This window comes from Oncorhynchus mykiss, chromosome 8, assembly GCF_013265735.2.
Source record: "Oncorhynchus mykiss isolate Arlee chromosome 8, USDA_OmykA_1.1, whole genome shotgun sequence".
Taxonomy (NCBI): Eukaryota; Metazoa; Chordata; class Actinopteri; order Salmoniformes; family Salmonidae; genus Oncorhynchus; species Oncorhynchus mykiss.
In genome coordinates this window covers 51631809-51653105 of record NC_048572.1, presented here as the reverse complement: position 1 = coordinate 51653105, position 21297 = coordinate 51631809, and the positions used below count along the sequence as shown (strand labels likewise).

General features: G+C 41.6%; 1 protein-coding gene across 1 annotated transcript in view; it reads left to right on the top strand.

Moving 5' to 3' along the window:
• si:dkey-18p12.4 (SPRY_PRY_C-I_1 domain-containing protein) overlaps positions 1-4568 on the top strand; it is a 40808-nt gene extending 36240 nt beyond the window's left edge. Inside the window, exons 8-11 of the mRNA XM_021612841.2 lie at positions 13-64; positions 3515-3541; positions 3652-3678; positions 3790-4568. Of these exons, the coding sequence (XP_021468516.2) occupies positions 13-64; positions 3515-3541; positions 3652-3678; positions 3790-4322 (639 nt within the window). The 3' untranslated portion in view covers positions 4323-4568. The remainder of the gene's footprint in view (positions 1-12; positions 65-3514; positions 3542-3651; positions 3679-3789) is intronic.
• The last annotated feature ends 16729 nt before the right edge of the window (positions 4569-21297 follow it).

Genomic DNA, 21297 nt, shown 5'->3' with positions numbered 1-21297 from the left:
TTGTTTTCACAGGGTTCCATTGTAAAGCATTGGCTCAGAAATAGACAAAGGTCCCGAAGCAGAGGTGAGTGTTCTGCTACGAAAATAAATAGTTGCACACTCATATATATGTACAGTGCCTTGCAAAAGAATTCGGCCCCCTTGAACTTTGTGACCTTTTGCCACATTTCAGGCTTCAAACATAAAGATATAAAACTGTATTTTTTTGTGAAGAATCAACAACAAGTGGGACACAATCATGAAGTGGAACGACATTTATTGGATATTTCAAACTTTTTTAACAAATCAAAAACTGAAAAATTGGGCGTGCAAAATTATTCAGCCCCGTTACTTTAAGTGCAGCAAACTCTCTCCAGAAGTTCAGTGAGGATCTCTGAATGATCCAATGTTGACCTAAATGACTAATGATGATAAATACAATCCACCTGTGTGTAATCAAGTCTCCGTATAAATGCACCTGCACTGTGATAGTCTCAGAGGTCCGTTAAAAGCGCAGAGAGCATCATGAAGAACAAGGAACACACCAGGCAGGTCCGAGATACTGTTGTGAAGAAGTTTAAAGCCGGATTTGGATACAAAAAAAAAGCTTTAAACATCCCAAGGAGCACTGTGCAAGCGATAATATTGAAATGGAAGGAGTATCAGACCACTGCAAATCTACCAAGACCTGGCCGTCCCTCTAAACTTTCAGCTCATACAAGGAGAAGACTGATCAGAGATGCAGCCAAGAGGCCCATGATCACTCTGGATGAACTGCAGAGATCTACAGCTGAGGTGGGAGACTCTGTCCATAGGACAACAATCAGTCGTATATTGCACAAATCTGGCCTTTATGGAAGAGTGGCAAGAAGAAAGCCATTTCTTAAAGATATCCATAAAAAGTGTTGTTTAAAGTGTGCCACAAGCCACCTGGGAGACACACCAAACATGTGGAAGAAGGTGCTCTGGTCAGATGAAACCAAAATTGAACTTTTTGGCAACAATGCAAAACGTTATGTTTGGCGTAAAAGCAACACAGCTAAACACACCATCCCCACTGTCAAACATAGTGGTGGCAGCATCATGGTTTGGGCCTGCTTTTCTTCAGCAGGGACAGGGAAGATGGTTAAAATTGATGGGAAGATGGATGGAGCCAAATACAGGACCATTCTGGAAGAAAACCTGATGGAGTCTGCAAAAGACCTGAGACTGGGACGGAGATTTGTCTTCCAACAAGACAATGATCCAAAACATAAAGCAACATCTACAATGGAATGGTTCAAAAATAAACATATGCAGGTGTTAGAATGGCCAAGTCAAAGTCCAGACCTGAATCCAATCGAGAATCTGTGGAAAGAACTGAAAACTGCTGTTCACAAATGCTCTCCATCCAACCTCACTGAGCTCGAGCTGTTTTGCAAGGAGGAATGGGAAAAAATGTCAGTCTCTCGATGTGCAAAACTGATAGAGACATACCCCAAGCGACTTACAGCTGTAATCGCAGCAAAAGGTGGCGCTACAAAGTATTAACTTTAGGGGGCTGAATAATTTTGCACGCCCAATTTTTCAGTTTTTGATTTGTTAAAAAAGTTTGAAATAGCCAATAAATGTCGTTCCACTTCATGATTGTGTCCCACTTGTTGTTGATTCTTCACAAAAAAATACAGTTTTATATCTTTATGTTTGAAGCCTGAAATGTGGCAAAAGGTCGCAAAGTTCAAGGGGGCCGAGTACTTTCGCAAGGCACTGTATATGTATATATAAATATATACATACAGTGGGGCAAAAAAGTATTTAGTCAGCCACCAATTGTGCAAGTTCTCCCACTTAAAAAGATGAGAGAGGCATGTCATTTTCATCATAGGTACACTTCAACTATGACAGACAAAATGAGAAAAAAAATCCAGAAAATCACATTGTAGGATTTTTTATGAATTTATTTGCAAATCATGGTGGAAAATAAGTATTTGGTCAATAACCAAAGTTTATCTCAGTACTTTGTTATATACCCTTTGTTGGCAATGACAGAGGTCAAACGTTTTCTGTAAGTCTTCACAAGGTTTTCACACACTGTTGCTGGTATTTTGGCCCATTCCTCCATGCAAATCTCCTCTAGGGCAGTGATGTTTTGGGGCTGTTGCTGGGCAACACGGACTTTCAACTCCCTCCAAAGATTTTATATGGGGTTGAGATCTGGAGACTGGCTAGGCCACTCCAGGACCTTGAAATGCTTCTTATGAAGCCACTCCTTCGTTGCCCGGGCGGTGTGTTTGGGATCATTGTCATGCTGAAAGACCCAGCCACGTTTCATCTTCAATGCCCTTGCTGATGGAAGGAGGTTTTCACTCAAATTCTCACGATACATGGCCCCATTCATTCTTTCCTTTACACGGATCAGTCGTCCTGGTCCCTTTGCAGAAAAACAGCCCCAAAGCATGATGTTTCCACCCCCATGCTTCACAGTAGGTATGGTGTTCTTTGGATGTAACTCAGCATTCTTTGTCCTCCAAACACGACGAGTTGAGTTTTTACCAAAAAGTTATATTTTGGTTTCATCTGACCATATGACATTCTCCCAATCTTCTTCTGGATCATCCAAATGCTCTCTAGCAAACTTCAGACGGGCCTGGACATGTACTTGCTTAAGCAGGGGGACACGTCTGGCACTGCAGGATTTGAGTCCCTGGCGGTGTAGTGTGTTACTGATGGTAGGCTTTGTTACTTTGGTCCCAGCTCTCTGCAGGTCATTCACTAGGTCCCCCCGTGTGGTTCTGGGATTTTTGCTCACCGTCCTTGTGATCATTTTGACCCCACGGGTTGAGATCTTGCGTGGAGCCCCAGATCGAGGGAGATTATCAGTGGTCTTATATGTCTTCCATTTCCTAATAATTGCTCCCACAGTTGATTTCTTCAAACCAAGCTGCTTATCTATTGCAGATTCAGTCTTCCCAGCCTGGTGCAGGTCTACAATTTTGTTTCTGTTGTCCTTTGACAGCTCTTTGGTCTTGGCCATAGTGGAGTTTGGAGTGTGACTGTTTGAGGTTGTGGACAGGTGTCTTTTATACTGATAACAAGTTCAAACAGGTGCCATTAATACAGGTAACGAGTGGAGGACAGAGGAGCCTCTTAAAGAAGAAGTTACAGGTCTGTGAGAGCCAGAAATCTTGCTTGTTTGTAGGTGACCAAATACTTATTTTCCACCATAATTTGCAAATAAATTCACTCTACATTTATATATAACTTCCAGTAATTTATTGGGTAAAACGCAAACGTTTCGGTATCGCTGTGCCACCTTCAGGGTGTTTTACCCAATAAATTACTGGGAGTTTATATATAGAGAGCGTGTGACTCTCTTTATTTATTTTTTATAGCTTACAGTTTATTCGCTGTTAGTCAGCACCTCCACACAAAATAATATTCTCTTGGTGTGCTCCAGCTCATGCTTTTTATTAGGTTATGAAATAAGTCAACACAGATTGTATTAATCAGTTCATTTATCTAATATGTTTTGGTTTTCTTAATGTTTTTCCCTTAGTGACTCTGAATCGCGTTCCTGACTCAAGTACGTCAAATCCCACTGTTCACTTCTGCTTAAAACAACAACAAAAAATGTAAATGTTTTGTAGTTCTTCGTTGCTAACGTGGTCCTAAATGTTGTCTGTTTCATTGCAGTTTGGAACTTGATTTTGAAAGCATCAGGTTGGTATGGTTTATTGCCAACGCAAATATTATTCAAATGAGATAAAACCGAAAGACTTGTTTCATTGTTCTGGTATGATTAACAGCTTCATTATTTCAATATCTTTGCAGTTGAGATCACTCTGGATGAAAAAACAGCCAACCCAAATCTCTTACTGTCCGCTGACAGGAAAAGAGTGAAAATGGCCACCATCATTGAGGATGTTTTTGATCCCCGGGATGGATACAGCCCTGGATCCCACACGTATGATGGCTGGTGGTGTGTCCTTGCAAAGGAGGGCTTTACATCTGGGAGACATTACTGGGAGGTGAGAGTCTGGGGCAAGGCAGAGTGGAGGATAGGTGTGGTTAGAGAGTCAGCACCGAGGAATGGCTTTGCAAATCTGAACACAAAAGCTGGTTACTGGAACTTGCGTCTGCAGCTTGGGGAGCTCATGGCTCTAAGTGCACCAGTCATTAAACTGAACCAGTCTCCACCCTCTAGGTTAGGGGTGTTTCTAGACATAGAGGAGGGACAGGTATCCTTCTATGATGCAGAGGAACGATGCCACATTTACACTTTTAATGTCAATTTTGATAACTTTGGAAAGATTTACCCTGTGTTTGGAACAATTGAGACAGACAGAGAGCTGGTTATTCTGTAGGGAAAATAACTTGATGCAAGCTGTCTGGCTTACTTTATGGACATCTCAATGTATAGTTGTTGACTGTCTCAACTGACAATTCCCTGAGATTACAAAAGGTGTTCCTCAAGAGTCCATTTTAGGGCCGTTTTATTCACACTGTATGTAAGCAATCGGGGGAGAACAGCCTTGGTCAGAGAGGTGACCAAGACACAATGGCAGACACTCTGGACAGAGCTCCAGAGTTCCTCTGTGGAGATGGGAGAATCTTCCAGAAGAACAACCTTCTCTGCAGCACTCCACCAATCAGGCCTTTATGGTAGAGTGGCCAGACAGAAGCCATTCCTCAGTAAAAGGCACATGATGGCCCGCTTGGAGATTGCCAAAAGGCACCTAAAGGAATAAGACGATGAGAAACAAGATTCTCTGGTCTGCTGAAAACAAGATTGAACTCTTTGGCCTGAATGCCAAGCGTCACGCCTGGAGGAAACCTGGCACCATTCCTACAGTGAAGCATGGTGGTGGTAGCATCATGCTGTGGAGATGTTTAAAAAATGTATACATATATATATTTCACCTTTATTTAACCAGGTAAGCTAGTTGAGAACAAGTTCTCATTTACAACGGTGACCTAGCTAGGATAAAGCAAAGCAGTGCCACAGAAACAACAACACAGAGTTACACATGGAATAAACAAGCATACAGTCAATAACACAATAGGACAAAAATAAAGTCTATATAAAGTGTGTGCAAATGGCATGAGGTGGTAAGGCAATAAATAGGCCATGGTAGCAAAGTAATTACAATTTAGCAGATTAACACTGGAGTGATAGATGAGTAGATGATGGTGTGTAAGTAGTGATACTGGTGTGCAAAAGCGCAGCAAAGTAAATAAAAACAATATGGGGATGAGGTAGGTAGATTGGGTGTGCTATTTACAGATGGACTATGTACAGCTGCAGCGATCGGTTAGCTGCTCAGATAGCTGATGTTTAAAGTTAGTAAGTCTCCAGCTTCAATGATTTTTGCAATTCGTTCCAGTCACTGGCAGCAGAGAACTGGAAGGAAAGGCAGCCAAAGGAGGTGTTGGTTTGGGGAATGACCTGCTGGAGCGCATGCTACGGGTAGGTGTTGTTATCGTGACCAGTGAGCTGAGATGAGGTGGAGCTTTACCTAGCATAGACTTATGGATGACCTGGAACCAGTGGGTCTGGCGACGAATATAAGCGAGGGCCAGCCGACTAGAGCATACAGGTTGCAGTAGTGGGTGGTATAAGGCGCTTTGGTAACAAAACGGATGACACTGTGATAAACTGCATCTAGTTTGCTGAGTAGAGTATTGGAAGCTATTTTGTAGATGACATCGCGGAAGTCGAGGATCGGTAGGATAGTCAGTGTTACTAGGGTAAGTTTGGCGGCGTGAGTGAAGGATGCTTTGTTGCAAAATAGAAAGCCGATTCTAGATTTGATTTTGGATTGGAGATGTTTGATATGAGTCTGGAAGGAGAGTTTAGAGTCTAGCCAGACACCTAGGTTTTTGTAGTTGTCCACATATTCTAAGTCAGAACCATCCAGAGTAGTGATGCTAGTCGGGCGGGCAGGTTCGGGCAGCGAACGGTTGAAAATCATGCATTTGGTTTTGCTAGCATTTAAGAGCAGCTGGGGTGTTGTATGGCATTGAAGCTCGTTTGGAGGTTAGTTAACACAGTGTCCAAAGAAGGGCCAGATGGATACAGAATGGTGTCGTCTGCGTAGAGGTGGATCAGGGAATCACCCGCAGCAAGAGCGACATTGTTGATATATACAGAGAAAAGAGTCGGCCCGAGAATTGAACCCTGTGGTACCCCCATAGAGAGACTAGAAGAATAATCTAGAAGAAAAAGAAACACACACCTATTTAGGCGAGGTGCTGGCTAGCGGAGTAGAAAACGTGAAAATAAAAGAGAGCCGCACACTCTAGGAGCTCAGATGCAAAATTTAACTACCAACGTTTCGACTGCCAAGCTGTCTTCATCAGGGTATATACCAGGGTATATACCCTGATACCCTGATGACGACAGCTTGGCTGTCGAAACGTTGGTAATAACATTTTTGCATCTGAGCTCCTAGAGTGTGCGGCTCTTTTATTTTCAAACCCCCATAGAGACTGCCAGAGGTCCTGACAAAAGGATTTTACACACTGAACTCTGTCTGCGAAGTAGTTGGTGAACCAGGCGAGTCAGTCATTTGAGAAACCAAGACTATTGAGTCTGCCGATAAGAATACGGTGATTGACAGAGTTGAAAGCCTTGGCCAGGTTATGATATAATTTAGTACCTTGAGCGTGGCTGAGATGCACCCGTGACCAGCTCGGAAACCGGTACGTACAGCGGAGAAGGTATGGTGAGATTCGAAATGGTCAGTGATCTATTAAAGCCATCTGTTTGGCTTTCAAAGACTTTAGAAAGGCAGGGCAGGATGGATATAGGTCTGCAACAGTTTGGGAGTGTCATCCCCTTTGAAGAGGATGACTGCGACTTTCCAATCTTTAGGGATCTCGGATGAAACGAAAGAGAGGTTGAACAGACTGGTAATAGGGGTTGCAACAATGGCGGGAGATCATTTTAGAAAGAGAGGTTCCAGATTGTCTAGCCCAGCTGATTTGTACGGGTCCAGGTTTTCCAGTTCTTTTAGGACATCTGCGATTTGGGTGAAGGAGAAGCTGGGGGGGCTCGTGCAAGTAGCTGCAAGGGGTGCGGAGCTGTTGGGCGGGGTTGGGGTAGCCAAGAGGAAAGCATGGCCAGCCGTAGAGAAATGCTTATTGATATTTTCGATTATCATGGATTTATCGGTGGTGACCGTATCGCCTAGCCTCAGTGCAGTGGGCAGCTGGGAGTATGTGCTCTTGTTCTCCATTGACTTTACAGTGTCCCAAAACTTTTTGGAGTTAGAGCTACAGGATGCAAATTTCTGTTTGAAAAAGCTAGCCTTTGCTTTCCTGACTGACTGTGTGTATTGGTTCCTGACATCCCTGAACAGTTGCATTATCGCGGGTACTATTCGATGCTATTGCAGTCCGCCACAGGATGTTTTTGTGCTGGTCAAGGGCAGTCAGGTCTGGAGTGAACCAAGGGCTATATCTGTTCTTAGATCTACATTTTTTTTAAAGGGGCATGCTTATTTAAGATGGTGAGGAAATTACTTTTAACGAACGACCAGGCAATCTGGGCATATCTGGGTCAGGTTGATTAGGAAGGCCTGCTCGCAGAAGTGTTTTAGGGAGCGTTTGACAGTGATGAGGGGTGGTCGTTTGACTGTGGACCCACAGCGGATGCAGGCAATGAGGCAGTGATCGCTGAGATTCTGAATGAAAACAGCAGAGGTGTATTTGGAGGGCAAGTTGGTCAGGATAATATCTATGAGGGTGCCCATGTTTACGGATTTAGGGTTGTACCTGGTGGTTTCCTTGAAAATGTGTGTGAGATTGAGGGCATCTAGCTTAGATTGTAGGACTGCTGGGGTGTTAAGCATATCCCAGTTTTGGTCACCTAACAGAACGAACTCTGAAGATAGATGGGGGGCAAGCAGTTCACATATGGTGTCCAGGGCACAGCTGGGAGCTGAGGGGGGTCGCTAAACAGGCGGCAACAGTGAGAGACTTATTTCTGGAGAGATAAAAAATAATAATTAGAAGCTCGAACTGTTTGGACATAGACTTAGAAAGTATGACAGAACTTTGCAGGCTATCTCTGCAGTAGATTGCAACTCCTCCCCCTTTGGCAGTTCTGTCTTGATGGAAAAGGTTGCAGTTGGGTATGGAAATCTCAAAATTTTTGGTGGCCTTCCTAAGCCAGGATTCAGACACGGCAAGGACATCAGGGTTGGCGGAGTGTGCTAAAGCAGTGAGTAAAACAAACTTAGGGAGGAGGCTTCTGACGTTAACATGCATGAAACTAAGGCTTTTGTGATTACAGAAGTCAACAAATGAGAGTGCCTGGGGACACGCAGGGCCTGGGTTAGCCTCCACATCACCTGAGGAACAGAGGAGGAGAAGGATGAGGGTACGGCTAAAGGCTAGAAAAACTGGTTGTCTAGTGCGTTGGGGACAGAGAATAAAAGGAGCAGATGTCTGGGCGTGATAGAATTGATTCAGGGCATAATGTGCAGACGGGTATGGTGGGGTGCGGGTACAGTGGAGGTAAGCCCAGGCACTGAGTGATGATAAGAGAGGTTGCATCTCTGGACACGCTGGTTATACTGGGTGAGGTCACCGTATGTATTTCAGAGGCAGGGACTGGGAGACTAGCACAAAAGATGAACGGAACAAAGTACATAGAGATCCTTGATAAAAACCTGTTTCAGGGTGGCTACTTTGAAGAATCTCAAATATAAAATGTATTTTGATTTGTTTAAGCCTTTTTTGGTTACTACATAATTCCATATGTGTTATTTCATGGATTTGATGTCTTCAAAAAAAAAAATAAAGAAAACCCTTAAATGAGTAGGTGTGTCCAAACCTTTGACTGGTACTGTATGTAAATATGATATTTCAGTTTTTTTATTTTTAATACATTTGCAAAAATGTCTTAATGTCTTAACCTGTTTTTGCTTTGTCATTTTGGGGTATTGTGTGTAGATTGATGAGGAAAAAAACAGTTAATCAATTTTAGAGTAAGGCTGTAACGTAACAAAATGTGGAAAAAGTCAAGGGGTCTGAATACTTTCTGAAAGCACTGTATATGAACGCTGCTGCCTCTTCAAATCTATGATGATTCTACAAGTGATGTGCTTTATTTGAATGGTTTTATTTTATAATATGTACACATATTAATGAAGTATGGAATCAATGTATATTAAAAAAAATGTATTTCTTGACACACATTTGTTTGCTGATTTACTCATATAGAATAAAGAAGGCGATGAGCTTAATGGTGAAATCATTGACAAAAACATTTTTTTTCTGTAGCTACAATGTTTGCTACAATGTAGCTACTCTTTGCCTAGAGAAAGAGTGACCATAAGTACATACATCTCAAGGTAGAGTAAGGCCCTTTGTACACCATCGAAGAGTAACAGTTTGTTTACTATTTATGCTATTGCTTGAGTCCACCTGATTGTTCACCTCAAGGAGCTGTTAGTACGCAATATCTAGAAATCTTTTTGAGACAATAGTAGCTGTTAATGCAGCATAGATTTTTTACAATTTTATTTCACCTTTATTTAACCAGGTAGGCTAGTTGAGAACAAGTTCTCATTTGCACCTGCGACCTGGCCAAGATAAAGCAAAGCATTTCGACACATACAACAACACAGAGTTACACATGGAATAAACAAACAAACAGTCAATAATACAGTAGGAAAAGTATATATACAGCATGTGCAAATGAGGTAGGATAAGGGAGTTAAGGCAATAAATAGGCCATGGTGGCAAAGTAATTACAAAATAGCAATTAAACACTGGAATGGTAGATGTGCAGAATATATATATGTGTGTGTATATATATATATATATAAATGTGTATATATTTTTATATATATATTATAAAATATATATATGAATGAGCAAGTAGAGATACTGGGGTGCAAAGGAGCAAGATACATAAATAGATACAGTATGGGGATGAGGTAGATACTTCTACATAATTTAGAAAACCACATAGCATTTCCTGTTTTTGCATGCAGCAGTGTTTTACATTTTAGGACACTGTGGTTTCTACATTGAACTGCCTGCAGAGCTAAACATGTAAAACCTCCAACACCATTGTTCTGAATAAGAATGTTGTTAGTGTATGTAACTCACTACAGTGTAGACCCTTTTGACAGCACCGCAGTCAAACAACAACAATGTAGAAGGACTCAAAGACACTGCCTTTTGACAACATTGGAAAGAAGCCAAACAGGATGAATGCTGCTTATAGCATGGGTGGCAGGAAGCCTAGCGGCTAAGGGCATTGGTCCCTGGTCAGCCGTTCTGTCGGTGAGCAAGGCAATTAACCCCCAACAACAACTGCTCCCTGGGCGCCGATAATGTGGATGTTGATTAAGGCAGCTCCCTGCACCTCTCAGGGTTAAATGCGGAAGACACGTTTTCGGTTAAATGCATTCAGTTGTGCAACTCGGTATCTCCTTCCCCTTTCGCCATAAAACAATAACTGAAAGCCAGGGACTCTGTTCTGCTTCTTTCCTGCAACCAAGGCAATTTCAGATAATAATATAATTCATAATGATGAGATCTGACAACAGCCCAGGTCTGGTTTGAAAGCTTCCCCCACCTAGACATTCTTTGAAAGGTATACAACAGGTCTGAGGTTGTGTGATAACAATGGCAGCAATGAGAATAGCCTCATTGTTGAGATTTTCTCCGATCATGGCAGCCAAGCAGAAACATCTTACAAGTTCACTGGAGTTGATTATACGATGCAAATGTTACCAGCAAAGCTGTTTTAAAACATCTTCGACACTCACTGCCATTCTCTTGATTATTATTTTTTTTATTTTTTTTTACTGCAGAATGAAAAATAGGTCAGGGATTGCTTTCGGCATGTGTAGTGGCCAGAGGATGGCACTATAAATCCCAGTCTGTGAGAGGTATATCAATTTCTATCTGAAATTTCTGTGTTAGGTGAAATGTGTCCATGTGAAGGTGAAAAGCTTCAAGTTCCTCTGCGTACACATCATCAACAATCTGAAATGGTCCACCCACACAGACAGTGTGTTGAAGTAGGCGCAACAACGTCTCTTCAACCTCAGGAGGCTGAAGAAATGTGTCTTGGCCTCGAAGGCCCTGACAAACTTTCACATGTGCACAATTGAGAGCATCCTGTCGGGCTGTATCACTGGCTGGTACAGCAACTGCACTGCCTGCAACCACAGAGCTCTCCAGAGAGTGGTGCGGTCTGCCCAACGTATCACCAGGGGAACACTGCCTGCCCTCCAGGACACCTACAGCACCCGATGTCACTGGAAGGCCAAAAAGATCATCAAGGACATCAACCACCCGAGCCACTGCCTGTTCACCCTGCTACCATCTAGAAGGCGAGGTCAGTACAGGTGCATCAAAGCTGGGACAGAGAGACTGAAAAACAGCTTCTATCTCAAGGACATCAGACTTAAATAGTCATCACTAGCAGGTACCACCCGGTTACTCAACTCTGCACCTTAGAGGCTGCTGTCATATATACATAGTCATGGATTCACTGGCCACTTTAATAATGGAACACTAGCCACTTAAATAATGTCTACATACCACTTTACTCATTTCATATGTATATACTGTATTCCATTCTACTGAAATGTAGTCAACGCCACTCCGACATTGCTCATCCTGATATTTATATATTTCTTAACTCCATTCTTTTACTTTAGATTTGTGTGTATTGTTGTGAATTGTCAGATATTACTGCACTGTAGGAGCTATGAACACAAGCATTTCGCTACACCCGCAATAACATTGCTAGATATACAGTGCCTTGCGAAAGTATTCGGCCCCCTTGAACTTTGCGACCTTTTGCCACATTTCAGGCTTCAAACATAAAGATATAAAGCTGTATTTTTGTGTGAAGAATCAACAACAAGTGGGACACAATCATGAATTGGAACGACATTTATTGGATATTTCAAACTTTTTTAACAAATCAAAAACTGAAAAATTGGGCGTGCAAAATTATTCAGCCCCCTTAAGTTAATACTTTGTAGCGCCACCTTTTGCTGCGATTACAGCTGTAAGTCGCTTGGGGTATGTCTCTATCAGTTTTGCACATCGAGAGACTGAAATTTTTTCCCATTCCTCCTTGCAAAACAGCTCGAGCTCAGTGAGGTTGGATGGAGATCATTTGTGAACAGCAGTTTTCAGTTCTTTCCACAGATTCTCGATTGGATTCAGGTCTGGACTTTGACTTGGCCATTCTAACACCTGGATATGTTTATTTTTGAACCATTCCATTGTAGATTTTGCTTTATGTTTTGGATCATTGTCTTGTTGGAAGACAAATCTCCATCCCAGTCTCAGGTATTTTGCAGACTCCATCAGGTTTTCTTTCAGAATGGTCCTGTATTTGGCTCCATCCATCTTCCCATCAATTTTAACCATCTTCCCTGTCCCTGCTGAAGAAAAGCAGGCCCAAACCATGATGCTGCCACCACCATGTTTGACAGTGGGGATGGTGTGTTCAGTGTGATGAGCTGTGTTGCTTTTACGCCAAACATAACGTTTTGCATTGTTGCCAAAAAGTTCAATTTTGGTTTCATCTGACCAGAGCACCTTCTTCCACATGTTTGGTGTGTCTCCCAGGTGGCTTGTGGCAAACTTTAAACAACACTTTTTATGGATATCTTTAAGAAATGGCTTTCTTCTTGCCACTCTTCCATAAAGGCCAGATTTGTACAATATACGACTGATTGTTGTCCTATGGACAGAGTCTCCCACCTCAGCTGTAGATCTCTGCAGTTCATCCAGAGTGATCATGGGCCTCTTGGCTGCATCTCTGATCAGTCTTCTCCTTGTATGAGCTGAAAGTTTAGAGGGACGGCCAGGTCTTGGTAGATTTGCAGTGGTCTGATACTCCTTCCATTTCAATATTATCGCTTGCACAGTGCTCCTTGGGATGTTTAAAGCTTGGGAAATCTTTTTGTATCCAAATCCGGCTTTAAACTTCTTCACAACAGTATCTCGGACCTGCCTGGTGTGTTCCTTGTTCTTCATGATGCTCTCTGCGCTTTTAACGGACCTCTGAGACTATCACAGTGCAGGTGCATTTATACGGAGACTTGATTACACACAGGTGGATTGTATTTATCATCATTAGTCATTTAGGTCAACATTGGATCATTCAGAGATCCTCACTGAACTTCTGGAGAGAGTTTGCTGCACTGAAAGTAAAGGGGCTGAATAATTTTGCATGTCCAATTTTTCAGTTTTTGATTTGTTAAAAAAGTTTGAAATATCCAATAAATGTCGTTCCACTTCATGATTGTGTCCCACTTGTTGTTGATTCTTCACAAAAAAATACAGTTTTATATCTTTATGTTTGAAGCCTGAAATGTGGCAAAAGGTCGCAAAGTTCAAGGGGGCCGAATACTTTTGCAAGGCACTGTATGTATGTGACCAATAACATTTGATTTGATGTGCCAAACTGAGGAGAGAGACCATCTACCTGTATGACGATGTCAAAGCCATTTGACCACAGGAGCCTCACTGTATGAGTGATAAAAAAAATATATTTAAAAAACAATGCATATGACAAATACATTTTTCCTAAAATCCACTCCACTAATCAACAAGGCATTTTCTTTCTTTTCACACCTCCTCATGTATTTCATCTACAGCCTTCCTCATCCACCACCACGTCCTTGTAGTGGCATAGGACTACATCGTCGTTGTTGTTGTAGTAGAGCATGGAGACAGGTGATAGGCGGATGGGTACTCAGCAGGGCTGGGTTGTGCCGCAGGGGTCCAGGGAGTGTACCAGTGTCTGCAGGATGGCATGGTTGGTGCCGTTCTGGCTCTCTCGCTCAGCGGGAATGGGCACTCTATGTGGCAGTAGTCCTACCAGCCCACGTCCTTGAAGTCGATGTAGAGGTGGCAAATCAAATCAAATTGTATTTGTCACATGCACCGAATGCAGTGAAATGCTTATTTATAAGCCCTTAACCAACAACGCAGTTTTAAGAAAATACCAACAACAAAAAAGTAAGAGATAAGAATAACAAATCATTAAAAGAGCAGCAGTAAATAACAATAGCAGGGCTATATTTTTTATTTCACCTTTATTTAACCAGGTAGGCCAGTTCTCATTTCCAACTGTGGCCAGGATAAAGCAAAGCAGTACGACAAAAACAACAATGCAGAGTTACACATGGGATAAACAAACGTACAGTCAATAAAACAATAGAAATATCTATGTGCAGTGTGTGCAAATGTGGTAAGATTAGGGAGGTAAGGCAATAAATAGGCCATAGAGGTGAAATAATCACAATTTAGGATTAACACTGGAGTGTGCAGATGATGATGTGCAAGTAAAGATACTGAGGTGCAAAATAGCAAAAAAATTAATAATAATAATATAGGGATGAGGTATTTGGGTGTGCTATTTACAGATGGGCTGTGTACAGGTACAGTGATCGGTAAGCTGCTCTGACAGCCGATGCTTAAAGTTAGAGAGGGAGATAAGTCTCCAGCTTTAGTAATTTATGCAATTCGTTCCAGTCATCGGCAGCAGAGAACAGGAAGGAAAGGCGGCCAAAGGAGGTGTTGGCTTTTGGGATGACCAGTGAAATATACCTGCTGGAGTGCGTGGATGTTGCTATGGTGACCAGTGAGCTGAGATAAGGCGGGGCTTTACCTAGCAAAGACTTATAGATGACCTGGAGCCAGTGGGTTTGGCGACGAATTTGTAACGAGGGCCAGCCAACGAGAGCATACAGGTTGCAGTGGTGGGTAGTATATGGGGCTTTGGTGACAAAATGGATGTGATAGACTACATCCAATTTGCTGAGTAGAGTGTTGGAGGCTATTTTGTAAATGATATTGCCGAAGTCAAGAATCGGTAGGATAGTCAGTTTTACGAGTGTATGTTTGGCAGCATGAGCGAAGGAGGCTTTGTTGCAAAATAGGAAGCCGATTCTAGATTTAATTCTGGATTGGAGATGCTTAATGTGAGTCTGGAAGTAGAGTTTACAGTCTAACCAGACACCTATGTATTTGTAGTTGTCCACATATTCTAAGTCAGAACCGTCCAGAGTAGTGATGCTAGTCGGGCGGGCAGGTGCGGGCAGCAATCGGTTGAAGAGCATGCATTTAGTTTTACTTGCGTTTAGGAGCAGTTGGAGGCCACGGAAGGAGTGTTCTATGGCATTGAAGCTCGTTTGGAGGTTTATTAACACAGTGTCCAAAGAAGGGTCAAAGAAGTATACCAAAGTCCAAAGAAGTATACCGAATGGTGTTGTCTGCGTAGAGGTGGATCAGAGAATCACCAGCAGCAAGAGCGACATCATTGATATATACAGAGAAACGAGTCAGGGAGTACCAGTACAGAGTCAATGTGCGGGGGCACCGGTGTCGAGGTAATTGAGGTAATATGTACATGTAGGTAGAGTTATTAAAGTGACTATGCATAGATAATAACAGAGAGTAGCAGCAGCGTAGAAGAGGGGCAATGCAATGCAAATAGTCTGGGAGCCATTTGATTAGCTGTTCAGGAGTTGATAGACGACTCTCCACTTCCGCCGAGAGCAGCACTAGAGCGGGTTCAGGGATATGGGCCACCAATGAAGTCTGGAACTCTGGGAAGGTTACTGTTGGCCCGATCGGGAGAGTGTTTCTGAGGTGGTGGGCCATGATGGTGTCCCTGACCAGGGTGTGGGCGGGTTGAGGCTGTAGCTCCAGCCAGTAGATCCTCCCTGGTTTAATTAACACATTGAATAACAGATTCAATACATGGAACAACAGATAGTTTTTGTTCCATGTTCTATCTAAAGGAAGTTTGTTCTGAAGTGTCTGTCCTATATCGGAGACATTTAAGAAAGATCAGGAAACATTTGATATATATATATTTTTTTACATGTTTTTAACCCATTATTTTTGGCACTAAACTGTCTCCATATAGACTTCCATAGAAAGTGTTTAACTGGTACTGGGGGACCTTCAGACGAGTCTCACCTTTCTACAGAGGGGTCCTATTAGGGTGTAGTCCAAACTGTTCGGACACTACAGACAGAAGTTGGCAGATCGGCTCTTCCGACTTCGTGTTGTGAGAGTCTCATCGTTCCATAGAGTGGTCATAATAGTTTGTAGGCTAAACTGTTCGTATGCTACAGACAAATGTGTGAGAATACCGCTCTAGCTCTCTCACCTTTCACTGCAGATGCAGAAGTGCGACATGCGGTGGATTGAGATGCATCCAATGCAAAAACACTGATTGTGTTGTTATGCTAATTCGATTCACACGGGGTCTTCGAAATTGACTGTAGGGGGTTTTAAGCCAGTTCTCAGCCAAGGCTGTGAGGTCCAGCGAGAGGGATCTGGGCTCTGGTTCTAGCTGCACCGACTGGGACTGGGGCAGCACCAGCCTGCGGTTGGCCTCGTGGCTCGCTCCCCTCAGGGTCGCACGCAGCTCCTTGTACAGGGATACACTGAGAGCCTGTGGGCCCAGGAGGAACCTTGGTGTGCAGAACACATCCCACTGGAACTTGATTTCAAGCTGCGCCAGAGAGAGCTGCTCCAAGGGCTGTAGAAAAGACCCGTTGAAGAATAGATGTTTCTCCACACAGCCGTGGCCCTCAAACTCAAGCTTGACACCAGTCTGAGAACAGAAAAAAGAAGACATATTAGGTTCACACTTTAGTAGGGCCCAGGTTTCAATTTACAATTGAATTTGCAATGTCACAGTCAATACAAGCCTTTATCTGTAATAAAGAAAGCCAATGCTCTCTGACTTTGTCCCCCTAGTTTATTTTTCATTGGTATATTTCACCCCCAAAACAATAGGAGTGAATTAACTCAGAAGCAACTGTTTTCAAAGACCAAAGGGTATCTCTTGAATATCAAACTTGTTTAAAATGGATTGTGTATGTATGCCTATGTGGGTCAATAATGACTTGACCTCAAATTGTTATTCTGATCATTTTTTTTAACCAGACATTCCTTTCTTCCAATGATCTTAAATGGAAAGGAGCACTTCAAACAACAACAAAGAGGACACCCAGACACCTTTTTAGGTGAACAGCTGAGGGATGGCACTGGAGAAATGTAACCACTCAAATTCATAGACAGACCTATGGATGCAATGACTGACCCTCCGTAAAATATTGTTTGTACCATGTTTTAAGCTAAACAATGTTTGCTTACATTGTTTACAGTGGAGTAGGATACAACAACCCACTGGGCACAGATGTCAATTCAATGTCTATTCCACTTGGGTTCAACATAACTTCAATGAAATGGCGTGGAAACAAAGTTGATTGACCAGTGGGAAGCTTCTTCTGGGGTTCTGATGGTGTAAGACAGTAGAACTAAGCTCATGAGGCATTTAGTCTAAGTTATATTCCTCAATAATCAATTGCGTGTCTTTCTGTTGCGTGATTTCAGTCTTGGAGGTGCGTTTCCTGATATTCTACGTTTGGTTAATGATATTTGTCCCACATGAGACGCAAAAACCTATTTCACTTCCTCAAAATCGCCAGAATGAATGTAAAATAACTCAAGAATTTTGCAATTAATGTCGACATTTTTGCCAATAATGTTTTAATTGCTCAATTTGACATTTAACTACGGTGTTTGGTGCAGTATTTCTCAAGTTTAAAAATGTGCAACGTGTTGTCATATGTAAACAAAGTCAGAGCTGCTGGGCAGGTCTGTCTTACTGTCCATGCTATTGGATAGAGGGAAATCACCGCAACTGTTCACCCCATGTTAGTGGGCAAATGGACATGGTCAAATCAAAACCCAACCTCCATTTACCCATTGTGACGCAGTGATGTTCCAAACTCCGTTTTAGACAAGGCTGACTTCATGACCAAAATGATCCTGTTTACAGTTTGTAGTCAATTTTGACACTCGGAATAACTGTTTCTGACTCAAATCGATGCCACATAGGCCATTTTCGATGGGATTTGTTGCTTTTGAAAGGCAGTCGCTCATTAAATGTCCACAAATGTCGCAATCGCAGATTGCCTCTTTAAAGTCTACTCGTCAGTTTTGTAATTGGCTGTGACATTCGCTAATTAATTTATCCCGCTGGACCAGAAAAATGCGAAAACGGTTTGACTTTGTGGCTGTGTTATTTAATGGAAACCGGGGCAAGCAGCCAATGTAGAAACCGCTGTAATTTTCCTGGTTGCTAAAATTCTACACTGTTCGCTCAATTTCTGTTTAAGTGAGAAAACAAGCAATGAATAGTGTAGGATATAATTTTACCATCTGTGAAATATATATTCAATAACAAAAATTGTTTTTACAGCTGTTTGAAGCTGGAAGACCAAAACAGAAAGTAAAAGGCTCAAGTGGGAGTCTGCCATGTTACTGAAATGGTATTCTGGGAGGGAGAATTGAATGTAGCCTAGTGCTGTTGGAATTCACCTAGCTTCCACATAGGGGAGAAATTGTGTAGCACCTTTAACTTCCCAATTTCATAAAACGTTTGACCACTAGATGGCAGTCACTGGCCTTTTAAAAAATGTAGGCTATGCTGTCTTCTGGTCTGCATGTTTCCTTAATTTGTATCCTGGATTTAGAACATGCAAACATCACAAGACCCGAAAGTGCTCAAGACATTGTGCCATGTACCATGTCCAAGGGTAGAGTACTATACACAACCAGCCCCTATGGCTAAAGGGGATACGGATACCATTAAATGAGCAACCAGCAGTTGCTACAATAAACATTGTAAACATGATCAATTATTTTTTTTACTTATAAATTGATATTTACCCATTCATTATTTTAAAATGTAATTTACGACTCATGACTTTAGTTCGACTGTCGTACCCCATCAGAACCCAAAATATAAGCTTGTAAATAATTTTTTTAAATGTCAAACCACCTCAAAACATGGTTTAAACTAAAATGTTGATACCATAGATGGTCAATCCTTGTATCCATAGCTTGGTCTACGATTTGAGATAACATTTCTCCAGCCTCACCCCTCATCTTTTTACAGAACCGGGGTGGGGAGGCCACTTAGTTTCTACTGCGGATTGCCACTAACTGTACATTGAGGGAGAATGCAATACAACAGAAGGCCCTCTAGGTGTCATGAGGAACAAAGCAAGTCAACAGAAAAACCACTTGGCTATTATCAAAATAGATTTTATTCTAGACGTTTCAAAGATCTGAGTGATATTACAACAGTCAAATGCGTAGGTTGCAGAGAGAGTCTCAGCAACCATATGAGAGAGAGAACATAAGGGTGAGGGCAAAGACAACATGGAACAAAAAAAAAATCTGCAAACAGGTATTTACATGGTCCAGGGTGTTATGACACGTCCTTGTTAATGTTGAGATTTATTGTTTTTGTTCATTTTTGCGTACATAGCTACAAATAAATCTGAATTATAAAAGTTTCCAAAGAGTACAAAACCTTCAAGGGCTTTTTAGACATAGCAAAGATAGAATTAGTACTTTAGGTAGGAACAAAAAAAAATAGCAAACACTTGAATGCAGTGTAAAAAGCTTCTCTTTTTAAAAACAAAAGGGTTATAAAATACCATTCCACTGTCATAGACTTCATAATAAATCGTGTCATCATGGTACAATCCACTCACTGTTGATTATATTAAAGAAAACGTCAAAATACTCTTAGCTTCTGTACAAAATTTGCTTGTAAAACAAGTGACATTCTGAGAAAGAAAATCGCAAAGGAGGCCTTTGAAAAGACAACAACAAAAAACAACATTGGTGTTTTAAAGCGACAGGATGATAGCTAGGGCTAAGATATGGGATTTTGGAATGCCATGAAGTTGGCCTGGATCCAATAAGTCAACTGTTTAGACACTACTATTTCCCCTTCCTTTTTAACGGAACTACTGCACACGTTCAGCTGAGAGTGAAATAAAACCACGAGCATTAATCCGTCTGGATGTGCCAACCAGGGTTGGGAATCAACTCTAAATTAAATTTATGGGATGAACTGAAATTCCAATTCAAGAATGGAAAAAAAGTGGCATTAATTTTGAATGAGGAATTTTTTTCAATTCTTGAATTGAAAGTTCCCTTACAGAATGAATCAAAATAGAATTGACTACAACCCTGGTTTAAACATCTCCCTGTTACACATTATTCTGAAGTGCAGGGGGAAAAAAAACATATAAACCCAGTCTTAGGGCTGCTCTTCTCTTTTATAGCTATGACCGTTTAATGGTATTTTATAAAGAACCATTTCTCATGGTAAAAGACCCACATGATGTATAGTACCGCCACATTTTCCAAGCATGTCTTCAAGAGTTAGATTTTTTTTTTTTTTAAAACCACCCTTGCACTTGAGTGGCATATAAAAAGAAATCGCCTGTGATGTCGCAGATATATTATATGTAGTTACATGAAGTCATATATGTCCCAAAGTCCGCTTCTCATCTCAACTAATCTCCCTGCAAAAAAAAAAACAAAAGGGAAAAAAAAGGCTTAAAAAAAATTAACAAAACCTGCACCTTCTGAAACACTACAAAACAAAAACGCAGTCTACCCATGCATAGGCCTCAACACAGCCTGTGTTGGTGCTGTGCACAAAATCACTTTTAAAACCACGACCAAAGAGCAGACACAGCATTGTGTCCTAAAACAGAACACTTAAAGCAATGGTTCACTCCAAAAATCTAACTTTGTCAGATGTTTATAGAACTCAAAAAGTAGTCTTGGAACGTAGACTAATCTTGTGTAAAGGCGTCCGCATGCTTCCCAGCCGAAACAGTTCGGAAGAGTTTGTGCATATATTATGATGATATTTTGTGATGTTTTTGTTCGTTTTGGACATCGGTAAGGGTTTTTCCAGGCACACAATATTTTCTCGAGAAAAGCAGAGGTTGGTAGCTGAAGTCTACACCTGTTCGTCAGTGATTGGTCAACATCCTGAAGAACAGGATTCTTCAGTGAAGTCTGTTGACATTCAATGAGACAACTCATTTTCATGTACATTTTTTAATTGAGAAATACTGCACCAAACATCTTAGTCGCACAATTTTATATCTAAGATCTCCTCTGCAAAAATGTAAAAATTGATAGATTTGGGGTGGCAGGTAACCTAGTGGTTAGTGTTGGACTAGTAACCGGAAGGTTGCCAGATCGAATCCCCAAACTGACATGGTAAAAATCTGTTGTTCTGCTCCTAAACAAGGCAGTTAACCCACTGTTCCTAGGCCGTCATTGAAAATAAGAATTAACTGACTGACTTGCCTAGTTAAACAAAGGTAAAAAAATATATAATAACTCAGGATTTAGATTAATCTTAGATTAATTCAGATTATTTTGAGAAAGTGTATACTGGCTACGGTGTCTCAAAATGGAGAAACAGTACTATTGCCGCTTGTT